Source organism: Anopheles ziemanni, chromosome 2, assembly GCF_943734765.1.
Source record: "Anopheles ziemanni chromosome 2, idAnoZiCoDA_A2_x.2, whole genome shotgun sequence".
Taxonomy (NCBI): domain Eukaryota; kingdom Metazoa; phylum Arthropoda; class Insecta; order Diptera; family Culicidae; genus Anopheles; species Anopheles ziemanni.
The window spans coordinates 5,859,891-5,887,829 of NC_080705.1; the positions used below are offsets into that span (position 1 = coordinate 5,859,891).

At 47.2% G+C, this 27,939-nt stretch overlaps 7 protein-coding genes across 8 annotated transcripts; 3 read left to right on the forward strand and 4 right to left on the reverse strand.

The window, feature by feature from the left end:
- Positions 1–1,032: 1,032 nt before the first annotated feature.
- On the forward strand, positions 1,033–3,019 carry LOC131290484 (leucine carboxyl methyltransferase 1). The gene is made up of 5 exons (XM_058319636.1): positions 1,033–1,299; positions 1,395–1,578; positions 1,645–1,996; positions 2,061–2,255; positions 2,319–3,019. The coding sequence occupies exons 1-5, from the start codon at positions 1,084–1,086 to the stop codon at positions 2,353–2,355; spliced, it is 984 nt and encodes a 327-aa protein (XP_058175619.1). The 5' UTR covers positions 1,033–1,083; the 3' UTR covers positions 2,356–3,019.
- A 258-nt stretch (positions 3,020–3,277) lies between these two features.
- LOC131281107 (very long-chain specific acyl-CoA dehydrogenase, mitochondrial-like) lies at positions 3,278–5,270 on the reverse strand. The gene is made up of 3 exons (XM_058310397.1): positions 5,085–5,270; positions 3,535–5,016; positions 3,278–3,458 (listed from the first exon to the last, which is right to left on the reverse strand). The coding sequence occupies exons 1-3, from the start codon at positions 5,202–5,204 to the stop codon at positions 3,318–3,320; spliced, it is 1,743 nt and encodes a 580-aa protein (XP_058166380.1). The 5' UTR covers positions 5,205–5,270; the 3' UTR covers positions 3,278–3,317.
- A 1,533-nt stretch (positions 5,271–6,803) lies between these two features.
- On the reverse strand, positions 6,804–8,819 carry LOC131281489 (very long-chain specific acyl-CoA dehydrogenase, mitochondrial-like). Its single transcript, XM_058310824.1, has 3 exons — positions 8,565–8,819; positions 7,230–8,498; positions 6,804–7,157 (listed from the first exon to the last, which is right to left on the reverse strand). Exons 1-3 carry the CDS (start codon positions 8,817–8,819, stop codon positions 6,804–6,806), a joined length of 1,878 nt encoding a protein of 625 aa, XP_058166807.1.
- Positions 8,820–9,175: 356 nt separating this feature from the next.
- On the reverse strand, positions 9,176–11,196 carry LOC131285786 (very long-chain specific acyl-CoA dehydrogenase, mitochondrial-like). Its single transcript, XM_058314677.1, has 3 exons — positions 10,918–11,196; positions 9,592–10,860; positions 9,176–9,529 (listed from the first exon to the last, which is right to left on the reverse strand). Exons 1-3 carry the CDS (start codon positions 11,194–11,196, stop codon positions 9,176–9,178), a joined length of 1,902 nt encoding a protein of 633 aa, XP_058170660.1.
- A 449-nt stretch (positions 11,197–11,645) lies between these two features.
- LOC131282033 (very long-chain specific acyl-CoA dehydrogenase, mitochondrial-like) lies at positions 11,646–20,635 on the reverse strand. Of its 2 annotated transcripts, XM_058311415.1 has the most exons (7): positions 20,505–20,635; positions 20,159–20,340; positions 19,744–20,089; positions 16,327–19,669; positions 13,809–14,168; positions 12,381–13,643; positions 11,646–12,303 (listed from the first exon to the last, which is right to left on the reverse strand). In XM_058311415.1, exons 3-7 carry the CDS (start codon positions 20,001–20,003, stop codon positions 12,163–12,165), a joined length of 5,367 nt encoding a protein of 1,788 aa, XP_058167398.1. In that variant the 5' UTR covers positions 20,004–20,089; positions 20,159–20,340; positions 20,505–20,635; the 3' UTR covers positions 11,646–12,162. The 2 variants fall into 2 exon arrangements, with proteins under 2 accessions (XP_058167398.1, XP_058167399.1); XM_058311416.1 differs by lacking the exons at positions 16,327–19,669; positions 19,744–20,089; positions 20,159–20,340; positions 20,505–20,635 and adding an exon at positions 14,939–15,087 and having other exon boundaries at positions 13,809–14,238.
- A 166-nt stretch (positions 20,636–20,801) lies between these two features.
- Positions 20,802–21,751, forward strand: LOC131281865 (small ribosomal subunit protein uS11B). The gene is made up of 3 exons (XM_058311225.1): positions 20,802–20,890; positions 21,092–21,349; positions 21,432–21,751. Exons 2-3 carry the CDS (start codon positions 21,110–21,112, stop codon positions 21,648–21,650), a joined length of 459 nt encoding a protein of 152 aa, XP_058167208.1. The 5' UTR covers positions 20,802–20,890; positions 21,092–21,109; the 3' UTR covers positions 21,651–21,751.
- A 443-nt stretch (positions 21,752–22,194) lies between these two features.
- On the forward strand, positions 22,195–24,072 carry LOC131286107 (uncharacterized). The gene is made up of 3 exons (XM_058315020.1): positions 22,195–22,505; positions 22,574–23,718; positions 24,035–24,072. Exons 1-3 carry the CDS (start codon positions 22,195–22,197, stop codon positions 24,070–24,072), a joined length of 1,494 nt encoding a protein of 497 aa, XP_058171003.1.
- Positions 24,073–27,939: the final 3,867 nt, after the last annotated feature.

Sequence of the window (27,939 nt, forward strand, 5' to 3'; positions counted from 1 at the left end):
TGGGCAGTAAAGGGAAAACTCGGGATAAGTTGCGCATCTAATGTGCCTTTCTTCAGTTATGTAAACATGTCTTTTACAATACAATTTTGCCCGCTATTCTACAGTTCTTTGTTGTGTAGAAATTACGATTGCACAGCCTTAAAGGCATAAGACGATTCTTTGATGTGTAATTTTATGATCAGTTGGGATCTAAAACCTTTCTTCTTTTTATATGAAATATATGCTAACAAGAAAAACAAACTTACATTTCTCCCTTATTCTCTACTTTCTATCATTTTCATATCTTACGTTTACTGCTAAAAACATTTCAGAATCGATTTGATATGGTTCATTAGGGTAATATAAGTTTTGAGTAATTCGAATTCGTTTGCATTGACAACGTAACCTGGCTTTAACCTTAACTAAAATTTCTTTTACCATATACCATATTTTTCTGGGCTAGTTTTTTTTCTCAAGAACTAGAGAAATTGGAAAAAAAACAATCGTTTTACAAAGTTGTGGGCCTTGAAACGATCTTTTATTTGGAGAATTTATTTGATTTTCAATTCCAACAAGGTTCCATCCAAGGTTTCTACACCACTTTCCGAACAGTATTTTTTTCAAAAAGTAAGAAGCACAGAAAAGCTTTTTTTACGAAGCTGTTTATCTTAAAAAAAGTGGTCATTTGAGGGATTTATCATGCAAATCGACCAAAGCACAAACAAATTATAAACAAAATGTCTGTTTCAACCGTCTTTTCAAAATTATGACCAAGGTGGTTACGGCTTGTTGTTTTGGAAAATGGTAAACGTCAGTTTAGCTCTGGCTAGCGAAAAAGAAAATCAATTGGATTAAACACCATTTGTTGATACACAGCTGTGAAAAATCTTCTAAAGGTTAGCAACAATCTTTCCGTGTATTATTGAAGTGAACGAAGCGAAAGGATGTCGCTTTTCGACTGCTTCTAGTCCCCGAAAGCAAGTGGTCAGTGGAAATCTGATACGTGTCGTTACTTTTCCAGGCGGTGCCTCCGTGTACAGACAAACATTTGATAAAAACCAACACCCAGTGCACAGAGGGCTGCGGCAGAAAAAAGTACTCCCAATGGATACGCCAGGATTTTATCCCTGCGACGAGGCCGTCATATCCACGAACGACGATGCGAGCAACTGCAAACGGTCGGCGGTGAAGCTGGGCTACTGGAAGGACGACTACATTGGCCACTTTGTGCGCAACCCGGATCGCAAGGCGCCCGAAATAAACCGGGGCTACTATGCCCGCGTCAAGGGTATTCAGATGTGCATCGAGAAATTTTTCAAGGTTAGCCGATGATGATGATGATGATGATGCGCATTGCGTGCAAAATATCAGCAAGCAGGGCAATACTGATTTGTTGATTTTTTCCTGCGTTTCAGAAAACCGGGGACAAATGCCAAATAATCAATCTCGGTTGCGGCTTCGATACGCTCTACTGGAGACTCCGGGATGCTGGACACATGGTGACTAACTTTGTCGAGCTGGACTTCCCCACCGTCACGTCGCGCAAATGCTACCAAATCAAACGAAATAAGATATTGCTCGAAAAAATCCACGTTGAAGGTAAGTTGAAAATCAAAGCCGCCTCTGAGCCGGATGTTTATGTTGATTCCCCTAACTTACTTCTAGATGGTGAAGTCCGCCTCAGTCCGACTGATCTGCACTCCACTAACTACCATATCGTCGGGGTGGACTTGCGCAACATCGACGAGGTGGCACAAAAGCTGCAGCAGTCCGAGATTGACTACAACGTACCAACAATCTTCCTGGCCGAATGCGTACTGGTGTACATCGAGTCGCAAAACTGCAACAATCTGCTCAAGTGGTTCGCGGCGAACTTCAAGACGGCCGCCTTTGTCAACTACGAACAGGTCAACATGAACGATCGGTTCGGTGAGGTGATGCTGAACAACTTGCGGCAGCGCGGGTGCAGTTTAGCCGGGGTGGATTCTTGCGTTTCCCTCGAAACTCAGATCTCAAGGTAGGAACTTCCTTCCCAACAAACGGCCTTTCGTACTTTTACGAAATTTCTCGTACATATTTAGATTTATGCAATGCAACTGGCACGGTGCCAGAGCGTGGGATATGGTGCAGATCTACAACAGCATACCCGCCTCGGAACGAGCCCGCACCGAGCGGATCGAGATGCTGGACGAAGGCGAGCTGTTGATGCAACTGTTCCAACACTACTGCATCTCGATCGCCTGGATAGGGGATCTGTTTCAGGACATCGAAATAACGTAAGCGTTTTCTCGCTCCATCAAAATTCAAATGTATTTTCTTACACCTTTCTCTCTCCACAGCGTTGAAAAGCAACTGTCTTCGCTAAATATAGATTAATCAAACCAACCATCGTGGGATCGTGAAATATATTAGAAGTATATTTTTCTCGACATGAACTACCAGCACGGGTGAAACCAGGACAAAAAGGGGCAAACAGAAAACCTCTACCATAACAATTCCCGGCCATCGGGATCGAAATTCTACTCTGCCTGAAGTAACTGAAAAGGAAACTCTACAATCAAATCCACAAGGACAAACATTTAGCACATGGTCGTGTATTTTAACGTTATTGCACAGTTCAATGTTCATACCGGGACTGTCTACATAGATCTAAGGCAGAAAGTTAATACCATGTACACCCAGATTTTCCTACAAAAGTACCACTTTCGTAAAATATCCTTATACAATACACCCTTTCTATCTTTCATCAACTTCTTTCTTTTCCGGACCTTTCAAACGTTTCTTCAAAAGTTACCTTCCATTAGCCAAAACGAAAAAAGAAACAAACACCCACAAAATGTAATTATCGAATTGATGTAAACTCGGTGTAGCATGTTGCGGCCAAGTAGGAAAAAGGCGCCAACCCATCCTCCGATCCCGGATAAGACTGTATTGGCTAGTTTTGTAGATAGGTTTTTGAAAACAAATTTGATACTGCAATAACGCACATCGCACATCTCGATTTTGCCTTGGTTAACTTATTAATTAGATAAAATGTGTATCTTCTTTTTTTCTATCAACTCTGCTCCCATTTTCCCGTCGAGTGCTGGGTCACGATGACAACTCAAACACAAAAGCAAGATTAATTTAATGTAGTATGAACGAAGTGAAGTAGACAGCGTTTCTAAGTTCCTTATTGTATCCGCGAATTTTGTTAATATTTATTTCTAATAAATCTAAAGCAACAGTCGTGTCAAACCGAATGAAACATTATCTTGAACTTTTATTCCTCTCAAGGGAAACAGAATTATCACATGCAGTATATTTAAAGCATACCATCGACACCAGTCTGGTCTTCGTTAAACAATTCCGACCGGATTCGACTGAACAATGCCTTGTTGAGAGCAGATATTTTTCGCGATTGAACTCATCGTGTCAAAGTTCTTTAGGAACACTCCACTGTTAATCCGTCGGATGTTAATTCTTACACGATCATTTGCCTGTGGAAGAAAACCGTAAAAAAATAGGATTAGGACACTTCTTACATCTTGTTTCAAGGTTCCGTTGGCGTCTTACCTCCACACACCATGCCTTTGCCATCAGCACCTCATGTTCGGCGGAAGGATGATTCTCGCGAATCGCTTTCGTCGCCCTGGATAGCACACAAGACATGGCGTAGATATCAATCGCTGAATCGGCCAGTCGCACCAGTAGGAACTGTTGGTCAACAATGCCCTTGCCATGTTTGATCAGTAGCGACTCGATGGTCTTTGAGAACCGATCGATACTATCCGCACACAGGTTGGCCGATTCCTTAAGCGGATCCGCCACGAACGTACTGAGATCAGTTCCACCGTAGCCGATGCTGCGGACAGCACGTCGTGAGCCCTCCTTGAAAATAAGGCCCAGATTAGCTGTTGGGTTTTTGAACGCACGCTGAAGCTCCTTTAGGTGTGATCCGGCGTACTGGATACCGGTGAGGGCCACGAACAGGCGCAGAATGTCGTTGGCACCTTCGAAGATGCGATAGATCCGAATGTCACGCAGAAACTTTTCCAGTCCACTCGATTTCATGAAACCATTGCCGCCGAGAACTTGGATAGCTTCGTCACACACATTCCAGGCTGCTTCGGAGGCAAAAATCTTCGAAATTGCCGCCTCCAGGTGGTAGTCCTTGTGCCCGGCATCCATGTTGCCCGAGATCATGTACCCCATCGATTGGCTCACGTACTGATTCATGGCCATGCGCGCCAGTTTCTCCTGGACGTTGCCAAAGTTTTCAATCTTCTGTCCAAACTGCACGCGGGTAGTCGCGTGTTCCGCGGCCTTTCGGATACAATGAGCCATCGTACCGGCCAGCGTACCCGACATACCGAATCGTCCGTTGTTGAGAATGTTCATCGCCACCTTAAATCCGTCGCCTTCTGCTCCGAGGACGTTCTCAATCGGGATCTTCACGTCATCGAAGTAAACTTCGGCCGTATTGGAGCACTTGATGCCCATCTTGTCCTCCGGCGGTCCTGTGGTGACACCCGCGAACGCACGCTCCACGATGAATGCCGTCACTTTATCCCTCTTTTGACCCGTCCTCGCATCGGTTACTTCGGTTTGCGCAAATACCGTAAACACGTTGGCTAATCCGCCTCCACTGATCCAGATCTTCGATCCATTCAGCACGTAGTGCTTACCATCGGCCGACTTTACCGCCCGACTGCGGATTGACCCTGCATCCGATCCCGAGCTTGGTTCCGTCAAACAGAACGCTGCGATCGTCCCACCGGTCGTAACTTGCGGGAGATACTTCTGCTTCTGTTCCTCCGTTCCGTACAACAGGATGCCCTTCCAGCCGATACTCTGATGGGCACCGAAAACAACGGCCAGCCCCAGATCGATCGCACCGACCAGTTCTCCCATCCGTGCGTACCCCGTGTTCGGAAGGGCGAGCCCTCCGAATTCCTCTGGCGACTGCATTCCCATCAAACCCATCTCCCACATGCTCTGGAAGGTGGCCTCATCCGGTCCACCGTTCTTTTCCGCCTGCACGGGATCGTAGTCATTCTAAAAAGGCAAAAAGAAATTCATTCAACTAATGGCCCATAAGAGGCTTTGGCAGGGGACCAACCTACCAAAAAGCGTGAAACAGGGTCAACCAACGAGCTGACGAGTTCCTTCTGTTCCGGCTTGAGCGCGTCCGGGAAAGGGAACACCTGCAGCGGTTCTACCTCACCACGGAACAAATTCGCCATGTACGAAGTGTTGACCGTGGGCGCAGGCGAGGCCTTTTTCACCGGTTTCGTTTGCGGGGCTGCCGAAAGGCATCTATAATAAAAAAGATAGAATTAAATGTAAAATTTTTCGTTTAAAATATACACACACAGAGAACAATGGAATTCCCTTAAGGCCCATATCAATCGTCAGAAAGAACTTCTTGAGTGCGTCACCGTTTACCACATAGTAAGGAAGCCGCCACACTCCGCATTATCTCATATCAGTTGAGCTGTATAAGACAGTGTCCTCCTCGTTCCAAAGTTCACGGCCTTCTACGACATATCGCTGAGCCACAGGGCAGTGTGCCAGTTGAAGAGACAAAATCGCCAAGTCACTTAGCGATGTGATATCATCACGGATTTGCGCGAAACCGCCAACGAGCTCGGGGTCGCGGGGTCCAAAGTCCACACACTCCGTTGAATCGAATCGCAGGGGGCTGGGCACTTTTTGCTGTGGCATACTTTCACTCCCAACAATTTGCCTTCTGCCAACAACTTACCTGTTGCTGTTCTGCATCCAAGAAGGCGTTCCTTGGTTACGAACCGAGGCACTTCCGTTGGACAAAATTATGCGATGAAAACGAAACATTTTCGCTGCCAACTTTTAACTCCTAATAAACAAACGAACGGCGATGACGATTGCGAGCAGTTTGAGCAGAACGTACACCAGCAGCACCAAACGACGTTCGTCAAACGAATGAGCAGATAGATGTTTGAGGAGTTTGCCGAGCCGCGGGAATCATACTTTTTATTGTGTTGGTCGCTCGCGCCTGCCTTTCAAAAGCCCCATTCTCTCGCGAGTTTGGGGAACATCCCCATTCATGTATGCTATGCTCTCGCGTATTTTTTCGCGTTTTTCCTCTAACACGTGGAACGGCGAAGGTGGCTTTGTTTATCAACATGTGCGTTCGTTGACACCACAGGGTGTATCCATTTTAAAAAAAACCACAGCATCCGAACTAAAGTTAAATAATTTTTACTCGTGTGTTGCCGTACAGCAATTCACACAAAAGTATAAAAATGAGACATTCTTATTCACGAGATCTTGTATTAAGTAACATTGTGAAATTCTAAATTCTCGTGGCTTTCAAGCATTATCAAAAGAACGAGTAGAACTTAATATTTCTGTAATGAAATTCTGTTAAATTTTTCTGGACTTACCTAGACGAAAGATTCAGTAGAGCCTTTGAGGAGTGCTCATTGCGGGAAAGAACCAAACCACCAAAACGCAGCATTTTTGTATTGGATTCGAATCACAAACCACCAGCAAAACACGCTTCAAAAACGGTACCAATCTCGGGAGGCCAGAAACGCAACTGAGTTGCCAGCAGTTGCATCGCGGCAGTAGTATTCATTTTCCTTACATGCCCCCAAAAAACGTGCCCGAATGGGACAGATTTGCACGAGCAGCGGGAATTAGCCAGGAATTGATAAGTTTAACCGGTTTGCCGGCATTACGATAAATGACACACTTTTTTCCCTTCACAGAGATAACGAAAAACCGGTCCCCTTTCTACTTTTCATCACCAACACGCATTTATTGTTCAGTGCGGGTTTATCTAAAAATATCGTAAAACTTTAATCAATCTCCAGTGGATTAGTGTGCGCAACGCCGCGCCGTTCGGACACGTTCCGCGCCACCAGTGCCATCCGTTGATAATGGTTCTGGAAGGCGGTCGAGTGAATCCGGTTCAAATTGCGGTGCACCCGATTGCTAGCCTCCTGGCACCACAGCTGCGCCATCACGAGCTCATGCTGAGCCGACGGTAATCCCTTCTTCGAGGACCGGGTAGCACGCGACAGCACGGTCGCCATGGTGTAGATATCGATGACGCAGTCGGCTACCCTGGCCAGCTGGAACTGACGTTCAACGATGCCCTTGCCGTGCTTCGCGAGCAGAGATTCGATGGTTTGGCTGAACTTGTCCACGCACTGGAAGGAAGGAATCAGACATGTGGACAGTTAAGGTAGTATGTTCTGTAGGGGTCATTTACGCTAACTTACCTCGGCGCACTGTTTGGCAGCGTTCTGTAGTTCTTTCGCCACGAATGGAGTTAAATCAGTTCCTCCTACTCCAACCTTGCGTCCGGCACGTTTCGATCCTTCCGCCAGAACCACTCCTATATTTCCCAGAGGATTCTTCAACGCCTTCTGAAGCTCCCGAAGATCTTTTCCCGCATGCTGGATTCCGGTTAAGGCGATAAACATTCGCAACACATCGTTCGCACCCTCGAAGATTCGGAAGATCCTCATATCCCTGAGAAACCGCTCCAATCCACTGGACTTCATGAACCCATTGCCTCCGAGCAGCTGAATGGCTTCGTCACATACGTACCACGCCGCTTCCGTGCAGAACACCTTGCTAACGGCCGCCTCCAGATGGAAGTCCACCGATCCCTTATCCATATTTCCTGCCACCATGTAGGTGAGACTCTGCGCCACATAGTGGTGGGTAGCCATCATGGCCAGTTTCTCCTGGACGTTCTCAAACTCGATCAGCTTCCTCTTGAACTGCACACGACTGGTCACGTGTTCGGTGGCTTTTTCGATGCACGTTTTCATCGTTCCCGAAAGCATAGCACCAAGGCCGAACCTACCGGAGTTGAGGATGTTCACGGCAATCTTGAACCCACTGCCGATCTCCCCCAGGACGTTCTCCACCGGCACTTTGGCATCGTCGAAGAATATTTCTGTCGTAACGGAACACTTAATGCCCATCTTATCTTCCGGTGGTCCCGTGCTAACACCCTCGAACTGTCGCTCAACGATGAATGCCGTCATTTTGTTTTTCTTTTCACCCGTCTGCGGATCGGCCACTTCCACCTGGGCGAAGGTGGTGAAGATGTTCGCGATTCCACCACCCGAGCACCACAGTTTCGAACCATTCAGGATGTAATACTTCCCACAGGGACTCAGGATCGCTTTCGTTTTCACCGAGGCGGCATCGGAACCCGTACCCGGTTCGGTAAGTGCAAACGCTCCAAATACGCGACCCGAACTCAGCTGAGGTAAGTACTTTTCCTTCTGTTCCTTCGTGCCGTACAGCATTATACCTTTGGTGCCGATGGTCTGATGCGCTCCGGCGTAGATGCACATACCAAGATCGTAGCCGCCGGAGATCTCGGACAGCCGCACCGACTGAGAATTCGATAGTCCTAACCCACCGTACTCGGTGGGAATAAACGGACCGAGAAATCCCTGATCCCACAACGCGTCCACAACCGCCTGGTCGACGTTGGCCGTTGCATCGTTTCGAGCGGCATCGTTTACTTCCTACAATGCAAAACAAACTCTTTTAGAATACGGGCTATTGCTCCACACCACCGTTCCACTCCTTGCCTGGTAAAATTTAACCGTTGGATCAACAAACGCCTGCACGTATTCCTTCTGCTCGTCGCTCAATGGCTCCGGATACGGAAACAGTTCGGCCGTTTGTAGTTTCCCACTGAACACGTTCATAACGAACGATCGGTTCGGTTTCAGCTGCTCTTTGCTTTGCAACGTGGGACCGAGGGACACATTCCGAATGGCACTTCGAAGCAACATCTGCCGAACCTGACAAACTGACACGGAATTCACGCACGTTTTTAACATTTTATTACTGGTATGCTATCTGATCAGGAACCACAACGGAACTAAGGCTGACCGGATTCGAAAAACACTTTAAATCACCACCATTTGGTGTTGCTTACATTTTTTTTTAATTTAATCCTACGTCTGATATCAATCAAAAACATCACTATCTACGTATTGACATGTTGTTTTTGCGTCTGCAAATGGAGTTTGGATATCGTTTCGGGTGAAAAAGGCTTATGATATGACCCCCCCATGGCGCGGGAAATTCCAAACCTCGATTCCATAGTCGGAGGGGTCTGGGACTCGTGACCAGAGCTTATCTAACATGAAAGCAAGACACACCTAAACGCGATCCGATAACTGATTTATTCGGTTCAGTCAATTTCGTTCGGATTCGTGTACGGTAATCCTCTTCGCTCGGAGACGGTCTTTGCGATGGTGGCCATTCGACGATAGTTCTCTTGGGAAGCCCTCGAATGGATTCGGTTTACGCTCGAAAGGACACGCTCATTCGCCTCCTTGCACCAGATCTGAGTCATCAGAACTTCCTGCTCGGCCGATGGAAGACCGAGTCGAACTGCGCGGGATGCTCTAGAAAGGGTGGTTGCCATTGCGTAGATATCGATGGCACTGTCGGCCACCCTTGCCAGCAGAAACTGCCGTTCTGTTATGGCTTTTCCGTGTTTAAGAAGCAGAGATTCTACAGTTTGGCTGAATATATCGATGCTCTGTGAAGAAGAAGAAGGTAACGTTAGGGTGTGGACATGCAACATAACAAAAACCTCTCTACCTCAGCACACTGCTTGGCAGCGTTGTGTAGTTCCTTCGCAACGAAAGGGCTCAAATCCGTACGTCCCATTCCAACCTTGCGCTCAAAACGCCTGGAACCTTCTGCCAGAATCACTCCTATATTTCCCAGTGGGTTCTTTAGCGACTTCTGAATTTCCTGTAAGCTTTTTCCCGCCTGTTGGATACCGGTCAAAGCGATAAACATTCTCAGTACATCGTTCGCACCCTCGAAAATGCGAAAAACACGAATATCTCGAAGGAATCGCTCCAATCCGCTCGACTTCATGAACCCATTGCCTCCGAGCAGCTGAATGGCTTCGTCACAGACGTACCACGCCGCTTCCGTGCAGAACACCTTGCTAACGGCCGCCTCCAGATGGAAGTCCACCGATCCCTGGTCCATGTTACCGGAAACCATGTACGTCAAACTCTGTGCCACATAGTGGTGGGTAGCCATCATGGCCAGTTTCTCCTGGACGTTCTCAAACTCGATCAGATGACGCTTGAATTGCACACGACTGGTCACGTGTTCGGTGGCTTTTTCGATGCATGTTTTCATCGTTCCCGAAAGCATTGCACCCAGGCCGTAGCGGCCCGAATTCAGGATGTTCACGGCAATCTTGAAACCACAACCGATCTCCCCCAGCACGTTCTCCACCGGCACTCTAACGTCATCCAGAAACAGCTCATTCGTGACCGAACACTTTAGGCCCATCTTATCTTCCGGCGGTCCCGTGCTAACGCCTCCGAAACTTCGCTCCACGATAAATGCCGTCATTTTGTTACGCTTCTCTCCTGTCTGCGGATCGACCACTTCCACCTGAGCGAAGGTAGTAAACACGTCCGCCAGGCCTCCGCCCGAAATCCACAGCTTCGAACCGTTCATGAGGTAATACTTCCCACACGAACTTAGTACGGCCTTAGTTTTAATAGACGCTGCATCCGATCCAGAGCCGGGCTCGGTCAATGCGAAAGCTCCAAACACACGGCCCGTACTCAGCATGGGCAAATACTTTTGTTTCTGTTGCTCGCTACCGTACAGGAGAATTCCTTTCGTGCCGATACTCTTATGGGCGCCGATCATCAAACTCAAAGAGAGATCGTAACCACCACTGATTTCGGCCATCAGCACCGACTGCACGTTGCAAAGTCCTAATCCACCCAGTTCGGGTGGTACATACACCGAAAGCAACCCAAGGTCCCACAGGGCATCGATGGTTTTGGAATCCACATTACTCGTATCATCATTTCTCACCGCATCGTTGACTTTCTACAAGCATTCCAAAACATTAGTCATTTGTGAAATGTTGTACAACAAGATACTTACCGTGAAAAATCTATGCACCGGATCGACCAACGCCCGTGCGTACTCTTTCTGCTCCTCGTTCAATGGCTCCGGATAGGGAAATAGTTCGGAAGTTTGCAGTTTACCACTAAACAAGTTCATCATAAAGGAACGATTTGTGTTGGGTTTCCTCTCTAAAGAGGCAGAAGGATTTGCCTCTGCAAAATGTGTGGTATTCGAAGTGAACAAGGCCACTGTCGGTGGCCGTAAAACTAACCGACTCTTTCGAGTCACCACAGGCCAAATGGCGGAGTGTAACATTCTGGAGGTGCAACTTGTTACCGTGACTGACCTGAACTGAACTCTGTCAAAGGTCTATTAATGCTTTCTCACCTAGAGAACCGCATTCCCTTATCCGGCCATGGTTATTTTTAACGACAACAAAGTCCACTTGAGTAAGATAAATGGCATTAAAAGAACTCCACGTCATAAGAAGGGAAAGTGGGAGCGTTTTAAAGCAAGGTCAGTTCCTTGTTTGGTATCACGAATTTCGCAACTTTGACGTGCAAATTTGTTTATCTCCGCAGCATAACGATAAGCTTTGCGAACTTTGGGCTGCAAAGGTTGGTCAGGTTTCAAGGAACACCCATGCTTTTTCATTTTTCCGACATAGTAGCCATCGAATCAGTATATCTTTCCGTGTTGTCAATAGAGGAGTGTCCATGAAACGCATTCGGATTGAAGTGGACGAGAGCTGAAACGCAACCGCATTTTGAATTATGAAACAATTGGTCTATTTCCGTTGCCCGGTTCATTACAAGGCCGCGGTAATTGGCTACAGAGTGAGGTTGTATGTACATTATTACTTTTTTAAACTTACATAAGTAATGCCTCTATAGTTGCTTGGTGATGCTGTCTTTACACATAAAAAAAAATCATAGCAAGCGGTGGAATCGTGGTCGTAAATAAGCAAAAAAATATAGGAGTACCGAAAGAGACTCCCTCGATAACATAATCTTAGCGAAATAAGTTGTCTAAGCATTGAAACGAACGAAACGAAATTAAACTATTATCCCTCCTATCACACATTTCCTACAGTGCTCCTCTGTTTCCAATGTACTGAGCGTTTCTGCTGTCAGCGGATCGATCAGCGGATGGACAACATTGGTCGTTGGTTAACTCAAAACACGCGCGCACGCACACACTTTTGCAAAGATTCACTTTTGTAACTTTCTCCAGAAAAGTATTGGGAATCCCGGGGGTGGTGTGTCGGTCCCAGGTCACAGCTTAATCGATGTCCAGGGGATTGTTGTGTGCAATTCCGTTGTTGGCACAAATGTTCTTCGAAATCTGTGACATAACACCGTAGTTTGTCACGAACGACTCGTTGTTGATTTTTCGAATATTTACACGCACTCGATCACTCGCCTGGGGAGAATGTGGAAAAGGGAAGGAATTTGTGAAAATTAATTCGAGAAAACCGTCTACTGACATTCTTTACTTACCTCATGACACCATGCCTTGGTCATCAACACCTCGTGCTCGGCCGATGGAAGATCTTTTTTCACCGACCGGCTTGCCCGCGAGAGAACGACCGCCATCGAGTACGTGTCGATGGCCGCATCCGCCAGCCGATTCAGCAGGAACTGCTCATCGACAATCTTCTTGCCGTACTTGATCAGCAGCGATTCAACAGCCTGCCCAAATAGGTCGATACACTCCGAACACTGCTTCGCCGACAATTTCAACGGTTCCGCCACGTACGCGCTCATGTCCGTTCCACCGTATCCGATGCTGCGGATTGCACGGCGCGAACCTTCCTTGAAGATCAGTCCCATGTTGGTGGCAGGGTTTTTGAACGCACGCTGCAGCTCCTTTAGGTGTGATCCGGCGTACTGGATGCCGGTGAGGGCCACGAACAGTCGGAGGATATCGTTCGTACCCTCGAAGATTCGGAAAATACGCAGATCACGCATCACGCGCTCCAATCCACAGTCCTTCATGAAGCCCATACCACCGAGGATTTGGATCGCTTCGTCGCACACGTACCAGGCGGACTCGGAGGCGAACACCTTCGAAATGGCCGCCTCCAGGTGGTAGTCCTGCGAGCCCGTGTCCATGTTACCGGAGATCATGTACGCCATCGATTGGGTCGCGTAATGGTGCATTGCCATCTTGGCCAGCTTCTCCTGAATACCGCCATACGTTTCAATCTTTCGTCCAAACTGAACACGATTCGTCGCATGCTCGGCCGCCTTCTGGATGCAGGCACGCATCGTTCCGGAAAGGGTGGCCGCCATACCGAACCGTCCATTGTTGAGAATGTTCATCGCCACCTTAAACCCATTGCCTTCACCTCCGAGGACGTTCTCCATCGGTATCTTTACGTCTTCGAAGTACACTTCGGCCGTGTTGGAGCACTTGATACCCATCTTGTTCTCCGGCGGGCCACTGCTGACCCCACCGAAACCCCGCTCGACGATGAACGCCGTCACCTTGTCCTTCTTTTGGCCCGTCTTCGGATCCTCGATCTCGGTCTGAGCAAACACGGTCATGACGTCGGCAATGCCACCATTCGAAATCCAGATTTTCGAACCGTTCAGTACGTAGTGCTTTCCGTCGGCCGACTTTACAGCCCGACACCGGATCGAACCGGCATCGGAGCCCGAGCTGGGCTCGGTGAGCGCGAACGCAGCGTACGTCTTGCCGGTGGACACCTTCGGAAGATATTTTTCCTTTTGCTCCTTGGTTCCGTAGAGCAAAATACCCTGTTGTAAAATAGATGTGTATCGTTATCGGACGGTTCGATGAAGGGCGTTTAAAGATCGTCCCTGGTCGAAAGTCTAACCCTACGTCTGACTCAACGGATCAAACACCCACTGTCATCCACGTGTTATCCCGTTATCAAATACGGAATCGCACTGATTACCTACCTTAAACCCGATGCTTTGATGCGCACCGATGAAAATGCCCAGTCCGAGATCTTGACCACCGATAATGTCGCACATGCGCGAGTACTGGGTGTTGTTCAGCCCGAGTCCACCGTATTCCGGCGGTACCTGGAGCGAAAAGGCGCCCAGCTCCCAGAGCGCCTCGGTGGTCTTTTCGTCGATCGAGGCGTTCGCATCGTTTTTGACGGGGTCGTTGACTTCCTCGAAAAACTTCGTCACCGGATCGACGAACGCAGCGATGTACTCCTTCTGCTCGGCATCTAACGCTTCCGGGTACGGGAATACTTGGGCCGGTTGGACCTCACCGCGAAAGATGTTCGTGAGGAAGGACATGTTGGGACGCTGCTTTTCCGCCTCGACCGGTGCCGCGGCCTGCTCGGCCCGCTTCACCTGCGGCGCCGCGGAAAGGCATCTAAAAGGGAACGAAAAATAGGAATGAAGCAGTGTTTCTTTATCAAATTTTGTACGCCTGGAATCCCATTCCAGTTTCGTCTGGATAAGCGGTATCTTATCAATCTCCGACACCATTGAACGGCCAGTCGATAGCTTGTACAAAAGATTACCCACCGGGTTCTTCTAACAGTATGGGCATTCATTTTTAAGCCGATGGTAAATGTAAAGAAAAATATTATACTTTAACCCCCATCGTGTTCTGCTTTCCACGAGCCATCTCACACGTGAACGTATATGTCAACATCACCCTCATCAACGCCTGCTGTGTTGTGGTTGTTTACGTAAATTGCTTCACTTTGCCGTCCATCGTCCACAACAGCCATCGTGTTCAACGATGATACGAAAGAGCAAAGTCCACTTTCCCCCCTGGCGAGACTGGTTGCCTTTCGTTGTTGATCCCCTTGGCGGAGAATCCGTTTCGTACAAAGTTGATAACCACCGAAACGCTCGTGTAGCCTGTGACCTATATTTTTCTTCTTGCTTCCTTTCTTTTGTTTGTTCGCCCAATCGAACGAAAACAGGAACCATCAAGGACTCAAGGTCATTGCTATGCGGATTCAGAGTGGAAGCTGTTACTCAACGTAACGCAACCCGCCGTGAAGTTTTACTTTTTATCCATGCTACTATAAATAGTTGATCGTTTTGGCCACTATTATTACCTTCGGAGCTCGATGCCCTTCACCTTCTGGCCGTTACGAACGACAAGCTGCCCAAAGCGAAGCATTTTGAGGGAAAATCACTTTAAAACTTTACAAACGCACGACTAATTATTTACGACGAACGAAACAAAGCGTACCACAAACGATAATGAACGGATTGCGAGACGACGACGGGATTTCTACGTGTTTACTTGCTGCCGTCTGTGACAGTAATGGTTCTTCAGCACTTCTCAGCTGCTGCAGCAGCTAGTTTGCTGAATACCCCCGACGATTGCCTTGTTCACTTCCCCCTTCCAACCCGTTGTATTACCCACGAGTGCAGCAAACACATGGGATTTCGTCAGCATGCGACAAGCAATAGTTTGAAAACAACATTCCGTTTAAATGCCGCCTGTTAGCTTCTAGACAATTGGGCTGCCTTTTAAGCTGTAAATAATTAGAAAATAATTTAAAATATGTATGTCCCTGCCTGTGCATGTATAAGCCATAGTTTTCATTTCCAATTTCACGTTGTTGTATAACATCATTTTTTTCATCCACGATTGTTACTCAGAAAGGTAGGCTGTGTTTCCATTACTTTCACCTTTTCCGTACGCGGGTTAAATCAAACTTATTACAATAAGTTTTTATAATTTAAGTGCGAGGTATCGGGTTAAAGGATAATCACAAGCAATATTTCGTATCTTTCTGTAAATTTTTTAAAAGCAAGTACACCACACGCAAATGTGGTTCATTGATTTAACTTGAAGTAGATAAATATTTTAAAAATTTAATCAAACATGTTAAGCATGATTTGAATACCCTTTCATTAACGTTAATAAAAGGCGTACAAAATTTGATGTTACTCTGAGTTTTATTGGTCATGACTACTAATGCTGGCATATCGCAGAACAAATACACACCTACACCTACGGGATGACTAACTTTTTTTAGTGCATGGATTAAACTTCCTGGATTATGATTAAGCTGTGATTTGCTGCTCCTTTTCTTAGGTTTAAACATTTAAAACGAGTTTACGAAAGCTTCGGACTACTGCTGCTTCCGCCTCCTGTCGCCGTCGTCGTCGTCGTCGTCGCGGTGGTCGGTGGTTTCGCCTTGGCCTTTTTGGCTTCCTCGTCACTGCTACTCTCGCTATCACTGTCACTGCTGCTGGTCGACGACGGTTCCCGTGCTTTGCTGTTTTGCTTCGCCGGAATGGTATGGGGGAATTCTTTGCCCTTCACCGTCAGACCCTCCTGTAGCCGCTTCAGTGCCGTCCGGTTGATATTCTCCAGGCAGGTCATCGTCAGACCCTCGTCGAGCGCTACCAGCGCCTCTTCGGGTTTGCCGTTCGCGATCAAAATGTCGATCAGACAGCTGTAGATAAGCCCCTTGCCCTTCTCGGCTACCTGCGAATCGCGGAGCGCGTCTATGAGCCGCCGACAAAGGGCTTCATTTTTTGTATCACGCGCTTGCTGGATAATCTTTTGGAACATAATACGCGAGCTGTCTTTTAGGTGCCGATCCCAGATGGCACCGGCTCGCTCGCTATCACCGACGATGAAGTAGTGCGTCCAGAGAGCGTTGATCGGTGCACGGAGATCCCACTTGGCGTACCGCTCCGCCAGCTGTTCGTATCGTTCGTGCAGTTCCGGATGCTGCGACAGTATCCCGGATGCGCCACCGATGGGGAAATGTTTCGACTGCAGCAGTGCCTCTTCCTTGCTCTGCACTCGATCGAGCGCTTCCTCCAACCGGCGCAGGTACTGTTCCGCATTGCCACTGGACACGTTCGCATGGCACAAACGATTGTCGAAGGAAACCTGTCGTTTCAGGTCGTCCGAAATGAGTGTTCCGATGCGCTCGAACGTTGCCACGTCGCCACTGATCGCCAGTTTGTTGAGGTAAAACTTGAACGTGCGCGGAATGGGGAACAGTTTCTGCTCCAGAAGTTCCAACACCATCTTGGTGGCTTCGGTAAGCCGCTCCCGGTTTACCAGCGATTCTATAATGGCCGACTGTTCGGTAAGATTAAGCTTTGTGCCCGCCGCCATCGATTCGTACGCGGCCAGGACGCGATCGTGGTTGTTTGCCTTGATTGCTGCCTTTAGCTCACGCAGGGCAGGATTTGCCTGAGTTCGTTGCTGCCTATCCGCCGCCGTCGACGCCGTTGGTGCGCCGCGGGTTGACTCTTTGGTTGCTTTCGTGCGTGCACCTGGACCTCCGCCGTTTGCCGCCGCGGAAGATGACTTTTTCGTCTCAGCCGCGCGAGTGGTACGTGGCTCCGGAACGACAAACGGTACCTCGTATCCGTTCGTCTTTAAAAACTGTGCCAGCTCCGTCATGAAAGCGTCCGACGGTGCGACACTTTCCTCCTGCATGCGCGTCCACAGCCCGAGCGCTTTGTCCGCATCCTTCTCGTGGATGTAGCTCTGCAGCAGCTTGTGGTAGATCTCGGTGCGATCGATGTGACTGAGGTCCTTGGTGGCCTCCATGAGCCCCTCGAGGCTGGCCGTTTTGCCCTCCTGCTGGTAACGCTCACAGGCCGTCTGGATGCGCGCGTACCGAGTGCGCAGGCCGGGAGTTTCGAGGATTTTACGCGCTTGCCGGATGCGGCCGCAGTCGACGAACGCAAACACCAGATCGTACAGACTGTTGACCTCACCGTGTACCTCCGTGCTGAGATCGGTCAGACGCTGCAGGTTGGTGGCATCTTCCGCCTGAATCAACCGACACGTGAGCTCCGTCTTCCACGGTGTCATGCGGTACTTTTGGCAGATGTCCGCAAACGTACCCATGGCCGACGTTAGATCATCGCGCACCAGGTGCACCTTTATCAACGATCCAAGGAATATGTTTTGCGCCTTGATATAGCCCTGACCGATCAGATGATCAAACATTTGGTTCACCTGCTGCACTTGGCCTTTCTCGGCGAGAATGTTCAGCAAACGCCAGCAGGCACTGTTGTACACAAAGTCCACCTCCTCCCTTGGGGGCTCTTCTTTGCTGTTCTCCTTCAGAAACTGTAGCGCCTCGTCGAACCGTTCCGTTTCGAGCATACCCTGCGCCAACCGGACCACCTTCACCCGATCGAGCACGAAGTCGGGTTGTTTGGCTTTGACGCTCTTCAGCAGCCCAATCGCTTCCTCGAGTTTTCCGTTCGTGGCGTACAGTTCAATCACAAGCCCGTAGATCGCCGGACTAATGACGTAGTTCTCGCCTTCGAGCTTTTCCATCACTTCGGCTGTTTTGGCGACGTCATTCGCACGGATCGTCGACCGGATGAGCTGCGATTTGAGTGCATTGGTGTTCTCCTTCCGGCTCTCCATTTCTGCAATCAGACGCTCCAGCTGAGGGATGGAGAGACTCGCGCTCGCGGGCTTCTGTCGCTGGGCCGTCGCCGTCTGCGTACGATCCCGTTGTTCCCGTTCCAGCTCGATCGGTTCCAAATCACCCGCCGCCAGCTTCGACAGAAGGCCAGAAATTTCCGCCGTCATCTCCCCACCCATACGCTCCTGGATCTTCTCCGCCAGCCCGTGGCTAATGGAAAGCCCTTGCGCAACGAATCCGGTGAGAATTTTCTGCATCATTTCCACGCGATCGGTTTTGAAGGTGACCAGCGCATCGTAGATAATGCAACCCAGTGTTTCCGCCTGCATCGCTTCCACGCTGCTGCTGTTGTTGGTGACCGCCCCTTCCGTTCCCTCAACTCCTCCTCCAGCGGGTTGGTCGGTTTCCTCTTCGGCGGACCGAGACCGTTTCAGTCCATCGTAGAGCGAACGCGCAAAGCGCACGTACGATTCATAATCCCGCGTCTGATAGAGGGCCTGCACCAGCGGTTTCCGGTAAACGCCGGGTGAATAGTACGCCCGATAGCGGGACGCAATGTTGGCCGCCTCTTTGAGATTGTTCCGCTCGAGGGCGACGTACGCGCAGCTTGAGCTGGCAACGGCCGACGAAATGCCGGCACTACGAAGCAACTGAATGACGATGTCGTTGTTCGTCACGGGCAGGTTCGGAACGGCGTACTCGCGGACCGTTTCGCTGCTCGGGTAGATGTTAAACTTCTCCGTCATCGACCGCAGCACGTACAGCACGTTCTCGGTGCGTGCCTCCTTCGTCATCGTTGCATCGCCGCTGGTACACATGAGGGGCCAGAAAAAGTGCTGCCGAATCGGTTGATTCTGTTGCGACAGTTCCTGCAGTAGCTCGAAGCTCAGCTCAACCGAGCCACTCTTGAGGGCCGTCTCGAGCGCAATTAGAAATGCACGATCGTTCATGCCGCTCTGCTGAAGCTCACGGCAAATTTCAATCACCTTGGCCGCGGGACGTTTTGCACGAACCAGCTGGCGTACCAGAAAGCTGCCCGTGTTTGCCAGCTCACCGTCGTTCTTCGATGCCCGGGGCATCGTTCGGAGCAGCTTCATTCCGACCTCCTCTTGGCCCTTGTTGATGAGCCGAAGGATGACATTTACCGCGTCCTGATTATAACCGGCTTGGCGACGAATTTTCTCCACCAACTGATCCACTCGCTCGGCGTGTCCGTTCGCAGCGAGCGTGTAGATTACCTCCAGGATGTCCTTGTCGAGCAGGAATATTTCCTTCTGTTCGCATGCGTCCATCGTCTTGCAGATGTAGTCAATGTCACCTTTCCGAGCGTACCCGCACAGGAGTGTCGTGTAGGTGTCGGCCGATGGTTGCAAACCTGCCTGGGCCATTACCGCCAAAATACCGGTGGCTGATTCGAGATCGCTAAAAAAATGGGTTTAAAATTGGGAGTTCAAAGACCAATTGATCCCAGGCCAAAGTCCACGGGGAGTACTTACTCGGCCTGCGAGTGTCCCATGATGAGTGCGTTGAAAACGTACTCGTTCACCGGGAGTTGCTTTTCGCGCATGTATTCCAATATTTTCGTCGCACCCTCGATGTCACCCTGCTGACAGTAGCGGGAAATGAGCCGCTGGTAGGTGACTCGGTTCGGTTCGATGCCTTTCGACTGCATATCGGCCAGAAACTCGGTCGGTGAGAATGGATGCTCGTTGTCCAGGTACACACGCAGCAGCGCGTTGTAGTGCGAAACGTCCATGGCAACGTTCAGGTTCTTTAGCGTTTTCCATATTTCCTGCACCAGTGCCGTCCGTACTTCGGGCAATTCTTCCGGCACTAGGTTGCCTGTCCGTTAAGGGTAACAACATTCAGTTCGACTCACATAGAAGAAAATTTGTAGGTAAAGTAACTTACCACAACAGCGTATCACCAGCAGTGACTGTGCGCTCGTTGCCGATCGATTGATTCGTATCTCTTCCAGGACCTCCTCCAGGTCCCGCCTGGAGATCCGGCCAGACCTACGCACATCCTCGTCCAACCGCTTGAGCGAGCGATCCAGCCCACTCTTGCTGTTGATGGCGGCCGTAGCAAAACCACTGTAAAAGAAACCATTTGTCCATCAGCAAACGGCCGTTCATTGCAAACATCGCCGAAGAAATTTGTGTTACAAGTTGCGTAATTATACCGGCTACCCCCGGGATGGGGTCGCACGTGCCGAGCTTTACCTCGGCAAACATGGCCACACCTAGCCCTAGCATACCTTGTGAAATTACCGCACAAACATTGCGTTTGCTGCACGAAACTGCTCTCGGTTTCGCGGGCAGTGTTAAACACTAAGTTTCTGGCGAAACCCGCGAAATAACGCACGAATTTACTCGACCGCAATATAGAGGCCATGATTACAGACTGCAAGAAAATGCGTGTGCGTTTGACAGCCCCGTTTTGTTCTATCGATTTTGACAGCTTGTTGTTTTCGGTACCAATCAAGGTTCGTAGAGCCATGCGTAAATGGATGGGCACTACCTGATATACCTATGGTGCCTTGGGACTGTCAGATTAGTAGAAACTGACATTTGATGAAAGCTGCGAAAAACAACAACCCCTTTTCAATACACGCATCAATCAAGCAGCACGTTTCGTTGCGAGGTAAGAATAATTTTGCTTAGATAATGTGTGCAAGACCATCCTGAACATAACGATAGCATTCTACGTGCTTCTTACGTTGCTCCGAGTTGCTATCGATAGTTAGATTTGCATGTTAACTCGCCGCTTTACCCTAACCTATTGCAACAGTACCGGCAGTCGATCTGTAAATAATGGTGGCATTTGCCTTTTTCTATTGTGCAGAAGTATCGACGCTAAGCGATGGCTCCATCACGGAAGAACAAGGTCGCGAAGGAAGAGGTGCAGGTTTCGCTGGGACCGCAGGTTCGCGATGGCGAGGTTGTCTTCGGAGTGGCCCATATCTACGCTAGTTTCAACGACACGTTCGTGCACGTCACCGATCTGTCCGGCAAGGAAACGATTTCTCGCGTCACCGGCGGAATGAAGGTGAAGGCTGATCGTGACGAGGCATCGCCTTACGCTGCTATGTTGGCCGCTCAGGTGAGATTCAACTATTCAATGCGAGGCGCTTCGAGATTGTTGCTAACGTGATATATTGTTTTTCCGTTTGCGTTCCAACCAGGATGTTGCGGAGAAGTGCAAGTCGCTCGGTATCACCGCTCTGCACATCAAGCTGCGTGCTACCGGTGGAAACCGTACGAAGACACCCGGACCGGGTGCCCAGTCCGCACTCCGTGCGCTCGCCCGTTCGTCAATGAAGATTGGCCGCATCGAGGATGTGACGCCGATTCCGTCGGATTCAACGCGCAGGAAGGGTGGCCGTCGTGGTCGTCGTCTGTAATTTTCAATTTCCTCCACAGCGGGAATTTGTTGTACCATTTGGTGATTGAGCAAGAATGGAAATACATGCACCATGAAAAATGAAACGTAATGTTTCAATTAATATGGATTTCTATTATAATTATTAGTATTATTGTTAAAACCGGTTAAACAACACCAACGAATGTTGATACGGAAAACGTACAACACGTCAACCGGTTTTAAACGGTTTTAAGGCATGTAAAGGCAACCTGTCATTTTTGCGCGTCACTTAATATTCAACTGCCGTGCCAATTGGACGTCCCGACAAGATGGATCAATTAACTCTACAACTCCTTCAAAATGTACAAAATTCTAACAAAATATCTCGTCTTGAGGTGGAGCAACTGCTGGACCAAGTGCGTGCAGATAAAAGTGCAACAAATGCACAGGTTTTACTGATAATACAGTGCTGTGGTATGTTGCTGTTGTTTTTCCACTTTTATCAATAATATGATTCTTATCAAAGGATTATTCACCCTGTTCGAACAGGTACCATTCTTTCCGACGAATCTAAGGAAACCCGAATGGCGCTTGTTCAGAACATACTAGAATCGTATGAAGCATCGAACATCTCGCTGGATATTTCGCATTATAATGCCCTACTGCGTGTGTACTGGGAAAACGAACATCGGTTTTCCGCAACCGATTTTCTAGCAGATTTGGAATCGAAGGGCCTTCAACCTAATCGCGTCACATACCAAAAGTTGTTGCTCTGCAATTGCTTGAACGGCGAGATCAAAGCTGCCAACAAAATATTTGCTGCCATGAAGGAGAAAGGGTTCGGTATCAGTCAGTATATTTTGGATATGCTCATCATAACCAACAGCCAGGCAGAGTATGAAGGAAACGAACGGATGTAGAGAAAAGGGTTTCATTTTACTAATTCATCGTTTTACTTTCTAGTGAACTCGCAGCAGCCGCAGATATGCTGGAAGAGACCATACGAGCTAACAAAAAGCTATCAGACCTTGCCTTTTACTCACTGCTTTGTGCCTATGCTCGGAAAGGTGATATTGAATACATGTGCCAAACTCTGGAAACTTGTAAGAAGAATAATATTACCATGAAGGAGGAAGGATTCATCATGATCTTGCAGTCGCTGGCCGATAGTGGACATGGAAAGCACATCAAGCGCGTGGAGGAACAGATGCACCAATACGGTTACGTTTTAGACGATTTGAGCAGGATCTTCAGTCTGATATCCATAACGAAGCGATTCGAATTGTTTGATAGAGCCGTAATAGCCGAGGACGACAACATTACTGAATGCGAAGGCTTAGAAAAATCATTCAATGATATGATGTTCGATGCAGGATCATCAACGGAGGATGGACAGAAAAGGATGCTGATCATACTGAAAAGTTTCATCAACGAAGGTCTAACGATCAGCAAAAGGCTCGGGGAAAAATTAACTGATCGTTATGCGGAAAGCAGCGATATGATATTCAAGAGCTTGCTCGGTAGGTTGAACGAGACCAAATCTGGAGCGATGAATGAACATGATGGCACTCAATATAAAACCGCTGCGGGTAAGCATCTCTCTGTGCCAGAATTGGAAGAGTTTATTTTGGAAATGGAAAGCATGGACTTGAACGTGAACGCCCTTAAACTACAGCTTATCCGATCGGTAATTCGATCGAACGATCAAGAGAAGTTGGTAGCGTTACTTCAAAGGCTTGAAGATGAAAATTTCGAAATCCCCCCCGACATCTACGAAGCAGCGGTGGAAATGTACGTCACGAGCGGGAAAACAAAATATGCAGAAGAGTTGCTTAAAAGCATCCGAATCAAGAATCCCACATTCACGCTCACTCGTGTGGTGTTGCTGCGTGTAGCAAAGTATTTATTCGACAATAATCAATTCGTTGATACACTCCGATTCGTGCAAGAAAACATCCCACACTCTGATCATTACAAGCATGATCAACCGGAGTTGGACAGTGTGTACATCCACGCTTACTGGGAGTTTCTCATCGCTTTATTGGACAAATGTGGCGACGACCAAATCAACACCCAACTGCCCTTTGTGTTTGTTGTCAATCTGATCAGTGAGTATCTCACACGGTACTACTCCGTTCTAATTCCTGTCACACGTCACGAAGAAAAGGAGATATCCACGAATCACTGTGAAAAGGAATCACTGGTAGATCGCAATAAGGAATTGCAGGAATTAAGGGCAAACGTTACGGTCAGCGAAAAAAATAAACCAGCTGATAATCTGATGATTGAACCTGAAAGCCCAAAAATCAATAATTCGACAATTGATTCAATATTTAAAATTTGCCACGAATCCTCAAAGATGATTCAAGAAGTTCATGCTAAAGTAACTGAAAATAATTTCATGGAACCTCAAATGCATTACAGATGGAGCCCAGAACCACAAAATTCGACAATCGACGTAGCAAGGCAACTATCAGAACTTCAACAGTGGCTTAAAACTCAACAGAATAGAAAGTGGCAAGCAATTTATAAAAACTTATCTGACGCCTCAAAGTTGGTTCTAACAAACACTAAACAAACTCAAAAGCTGCTCATTAAACATGAAAAGAAAGCCTTATCCAACGCCTCACAGATGGTTCTAGAAAATACTGAACAAACTCAAAACATATGGAGCCCAAAAATCGACAATGATAATCTAAGGGAACAATCAAAGCTTCTGCAAGCTATGTTGTCTTTTAAAGACCTATCCAGTGCCACGAAGTTGGTCCTAGACATTCTCGAAAAGAAACTCATACCCATGTCGTCCGATTTTGATGATTTCCTCGAGGCAGCCGCTATCAATGGCCAAATAGACACATTCGATCGTATTGATGAACTGCTTCCTGAAAGTGTGAAATCCACTATATCGTTTGATTCATTTTACCGATGGGCAGATATATCAAGTGGCAACGTGAAAAAGTACCTTGACAGACAATTGCAGTGGTCTAGAGAGTTCCGAAGCTTAGAAGAAGCGGAGAAATCAATCGAAGACTTCTGTGTCGTCGGTTCATGTTGGGGGTTGAAACAAAGGCCACATTTGGACGGACTGTTTAAGAAAGTTGCAGATAACTACGCTGCATGGGGTGTACTGAAACCCTACGAAGTCCTCTGGCAGCATTATTTCATACAAGGATCGGCAAAAGAATGTGACATCTGGAATGATGTAATTGTTAAACGTGTACATGAAATTTCAGTTGAAGAGATTCTTCATGTGGCAAATGAAACATATGACGCTTCATTATGTCGTCGCTTAATAAGGTTGTGGTGTGAAACCAATATAGATATAGATAAAAAAGGTATATATGATAGTTTGATTGGTATATTACTTGCTAAAAACAATCCAACCTCAGCCCTACGTTTAATGAAGTATGTTGAAAAAGAGTCCGTGGAATTGGACGAATGGACTGAGCAATGGCTACAGTCAAGTGTTGAGTATCAAGGTATGGAATTCCCTTTTTAATGGGGATTTTTTTTTCCCCCTTTTTGCAAGAGTTAAGATGTAAGTGAGATATTACTCATGCATTTGAAATTATAAATAAAATAAACACAAGTTCCATCACAAAACATGGAAAGACTATGAAAAATAATTTCTGTTACAGTGAAATTAACTAGTGGGAGAGGGTTGAGGTAGTTATAAATTCTACAGCACAGTGTACCAACTTGCTACTGCTTTTTCGGGTATTGTTCACTAAATCTTCCAATGCACTTGAGTCATCTAGTAAAACTGGACATAGTTTTCAGACCAATCTATTTTTTTGGGTTTTGGTTTACTCTTCAATGGAAATTCGTGTGAATGAAATGATTCGTTGATAAACGTTGAATACATTTTTATCTAGGACACAGGTTCGAAATTATCGTTTGTTACAGAGTTTTTATTAACATCATTTACCATTACATCAATTTCGAATCCATGATATCGATTGCTATTGCAAATACTCCAAATCTATAAATTTTTGAACTCATCGGCCTGGGAACTATGTTCTAATTTTTGATTCGTAACAAGAATAATCGATACCATTCAATTCACAGCTAGCTTTTATCCACCGCGCAGTCCCATAACCCAACTTCAATTCCTCTTCTTCGGCATATTTACTAATAACATCGAGCGCTGAGCTCAGGTTCATTTTTGTAAGCATTATGTCAATTAAACATTCATACAGGTCATCTTTCTCAAATTCAAAATCCATTTTTCGGCAATGTTCCATCCATGCATTACATAACTCGGGGTCATTTCTTTCCCTTGCCTCATATAGGATCTCTCCAATCGAAAGTTTTACATTATCGCCTTTGACGAGAATATTCCAGATGGTATTTGCTTTCTCTGTATTACCGGATATGAAATAATATTGCCAGAGAACGTTGTAGGGTTTTTGGACACCCCATGAATCATAGCTACGCGCCACCTGCTCAAACATTCCATCCAACTCCGGATGTTGCTTCAAACCCCAACATAAGCCAACGATGCAGAAATCTTCGATAGATTTTTCCGCTTCTACTTTAGTTTTGAATGTTTTCGATAAGCGAAGCAGCTTGTCCAGGTATTTTTTCAGACCTCCACTGGATAAATCTGCCGAGCGATAATATTTATCGAACGATACAGTGGATTTCACACTACCAGGAAGAAGTTTAGCAATACGATTGAATGCATCGATCTGTCCATTGATAGAGGCTGCTTCAAAGTATTCTCCAAGAATGTATATCTCAGGCATAAGTTTTTTCTCGAGCATTTGTAAGATGAGCTGTGTGGTCTTGGCCCACTGTTTAGATAGCAGTAAAATGTATATGTTATCAGATTGTAACAATAGATTATCTTTCTCGTTCTTCGAGGCGGCATGGACCTTTAATTCCTTTTTACACTGATTCGTGGATATCTTCTTTTCTTCGTGACGTGTGACAGGAATTAGAACGGAGTAGTATCGTGTGAGATGCTCATTGATCAGATTGACGACAAACACAAAGGGCAGTTGGGTGTTGATTTGGTCGTCGTTACATTTGTCCAATAAAGCGATGAGAAACTCCCAGTAAGCGTGGATGTACACACTGTCCAACTCCGGTTGATCATGCTTGCAATGATCAGAGTGTGGGATGTTTTCTTGCATGAATTGGAGTGTATTGACGAACTGATTATTGTCGAATAAATACTTTGCTACACGCAGCAACACCACACGAGTGAGCGTGAATGTGGGATTCTTGATTCGGATGCTTTTAAGCAACTCTTCTGCATATTTTGTTTTCCCGCTCGTGACGTACATTTCCACCGCTGCTTCGTAGATGTCGGGGGGGATTTCGAAATTTTCATCTTCAAGCCTTTGAAGTAACGCTACCAACTTCTCTTGATCGTTCGATCGAATTACCGATCGGATAAGCTGTAGTTTAAGGGCGTTCACGTTAAAGTCCATGCTTTCCATTTCCAAAATAAACTCTTCCAATTCTGGCACAGAGAGATGCTTACCCGCAGCGGTTTTATGTGCAGTGCCGTCATGTTCATTCATCGCTCCAGATTTGTTCTCCTTCAACCTACCGAGCAAGCTCTTGATTTTCATATCGCTGCTTTCCGCATAACGATCAGTTAATTTTTCCCCGAGCCTTTTGCTGATCGTTAGACCTTCGTTGATGAAACTTTTCAGTATGATCAGCATCCTTTTCTGTCCATCCTCCGTTGATGATCCTGCATCGAACATCATATCATTGAATGATTTTTCTAAGCCTTCGCATTCAGTAATGTTGTCGTCCTCGGCTATTACGGCTCTATCAAACAATTCGAATCGCTTCGTTATGGATATCAGACTGAAGATCCTGCTCAAATCGTCTAAAACGTAACCGTATTGGTGCATCTGTTCCTCCACGCGCTTGATGTGCTTTCCATGTCCACTATCGGCCAGCGACTGCAAGATCATGATGAATCCTTCCTCCTTCATGGTAATATTATTCTTCTTACAAGTTTCCAGAGTTTGGCACATGTATTCAATATCACCTTTCCGAGCATAGGCACAAAGCAGTGAGTAAAAGGCAAGGTCTGATAGCTTTTTGTTAGCTCGTATGGTCTCTTCCAGCATATCTGCGGCTGCTTCGAGTTCACTAGAAAGTAAAGCGATGAATTAGTAAAAGGGAACCCTTTTCTCTACATCTGTTTGTTTCCTTCATACTCTGCCTTGCTGTTCGTTATGACGAGCATATCAAAAATATACTGACTGATACCGAATCCTTTCTCCTTCATGGCAGCAAATATTTTGTTGGCAACTTTGATCTCGCCGTTCAAGCAGCTGCAGAGCAATAACTTTTGGTAAGTG

What these genes read in the sequence shown, in the direction of transcription:
- LOC131281107 (XM_058310397.1), bottom strand. Translation starts at nt 5,204, where the DNA reads ATGGCGAATTTGTTCCGTGGTGAGGTAGAACCGCTGCAGGTGTTCCCT. An exon ending in ACCCTGTTTCACGCTTTTTG is followed by an intron (nt 5,017 to 5,084) that starts GTAGGTTGGTCC and finishes TTGCCTTTTTAG; the next exon opens with AATGACTACGATCCCGTGCA. An exon ending in CAAAGGCATGGTGTGTGGAG is followed by an intron (nt 3,459 to 3,534) that starts GTAAGACGCCAA and finishes TTTCTTCCACAG; the next exon opens with GCAAATGATCGTGTAAGAAT.
- LOC131281489 (XM_058310824.1), bottom strand. Translation starts at nt 8,819, where the DNA reads ATGTTAAAAACGTGCGTGAATTCCGTGTCAGTTTGTCAGGTTCGGCAG. An exon ending in CAACGGTTAAATTTTACCAG is followed by an intron (nt 8,499 to 8,564) that starts GCAAGGAGTGGA and finishes TTTGCATTGTAG; the next exon opens with GAAGTAAACGATGCCGCTCG. An exon ending in CTGCCAAACAGTGCGCCGAG is followed by an intron (nt 7,158 to 7,229) that starts GTAAGTTAGCGT and finishes CCTTCCTTCCAG; the next exon opens with TGCGTGGACAAGTTCAGCCA.
- LOC131290484 (XM_058319636.1), top strand. Translation starts at nt 1,084, where the DNA reads ATGGATACGCCAGGATTTTATCCCTGCGACGAGGCCGTCATATCCACG. An exon ending in GCATCGAGAAATTTTTCAAG is followed by an intron (nt 1,300 to 1,394) that starts GTTAGCCGATGA and finishes CCTGCGTTTCAG; the next exon opens with AAAACCGGGGACAAATGCCA. An exon ending in TTTCAGGACATCGAAATAAC is followed by an intron (nt 2,256 to 2,318) that starts GTAAGCGTTTTC and finishes CTCTCTCCACAG; the next exon opens with CGTTGAAAAGCAACTGTCTT.
- LOC131285786 (XM_058314677.1), bottom strand. Translation starts at nt 11,196, where the DNA reads ATGTTACACTCCGCCATTTGGCCTGTGGTGACTCGAAAGAGTCGGTTA. An exon ending in CGGTGCATAGATTTTTCACG is followed by an intron (nt 10,861 to 10,917) that starts GTAAGTATCTTG and finishes GAATGCTTGTAG; the next exon opens with AAAGTCAACGATGCGGTGAG. An exon ending in CTGCCAAGCAGTGTGCTGAG is followed by an intron (nt 9,530 to 9,591) that starts GTAGAGAGGTTT and finishes TCTTCTTCACAG; the next exon opens with AGCATCGATATATTCAGCCA.
- LOC131281865 (XM_058311225.1), top strand. Translation starts at nt 21,110, where the DNA reads ATGGCTCCATCACGGAAGAACAAGGTCGCGAAGGAAGAGGTGCAGGTT. An exon ending in CTGCTATGTTGGCCGCTCAG is followed by an intron (nt 21,350 to 21,431) that starts GTGAGATTCAAC and finishes CGTTCCAACCAG; the next exon opens with GATGTTGCGGAGAAGTGCAA.
- LOC131286107 (XM_058315020.1), top strand. Translation starts at nt 22,195, where the DNA reads ATGGCGCTTGTTCAGAACATACTAGAATCGTATGAAGCATCGAACATC. An exon ending in ATAACCAACAGCCAGGCAGA is followed by an intron (nt 22,506 to 22,573) that starts GTATGAAGGAAA and finishes TTTACTTTCTAG; the next exon opens with TGAACTCGCAGCAGCCGCAG. An exon ending in GTTTGTTGTCAATCTGATCA is followed by an intron (nt 23,719 to 24,034) that starts GTGAGTATCTCA and finishes AATGCATTACAG; the next exon opens with ATGGAGCCCAGAACCACAAA.
- LOC131282033 (XM_058311415.1), bottom strand. Translation starts at nt 20,003, where the DNA reads ATGGACGTTTCGCACTACAACGCGCTGCTGCGTGTGTACCTGGACAAC. An exon ending in ACGCGCTCCGCGATTCGCAG is followed by an intron (nt 14,169 to 16,326) that starts GTAGCCGAGAAG and finishes GCGGAAAAGCAG; the next exon opens with CGTCCCAACATGTCCTTCCT. An exon ending in ATCAAAGCATCGGGTTTAAG is followed by an intron (nt 13,644 to 13,808) that starts GTAGGTAATCAG and finishes ATTTTACAACAG; the next exon opens with GGTATTTTGCTCTACGGAAC.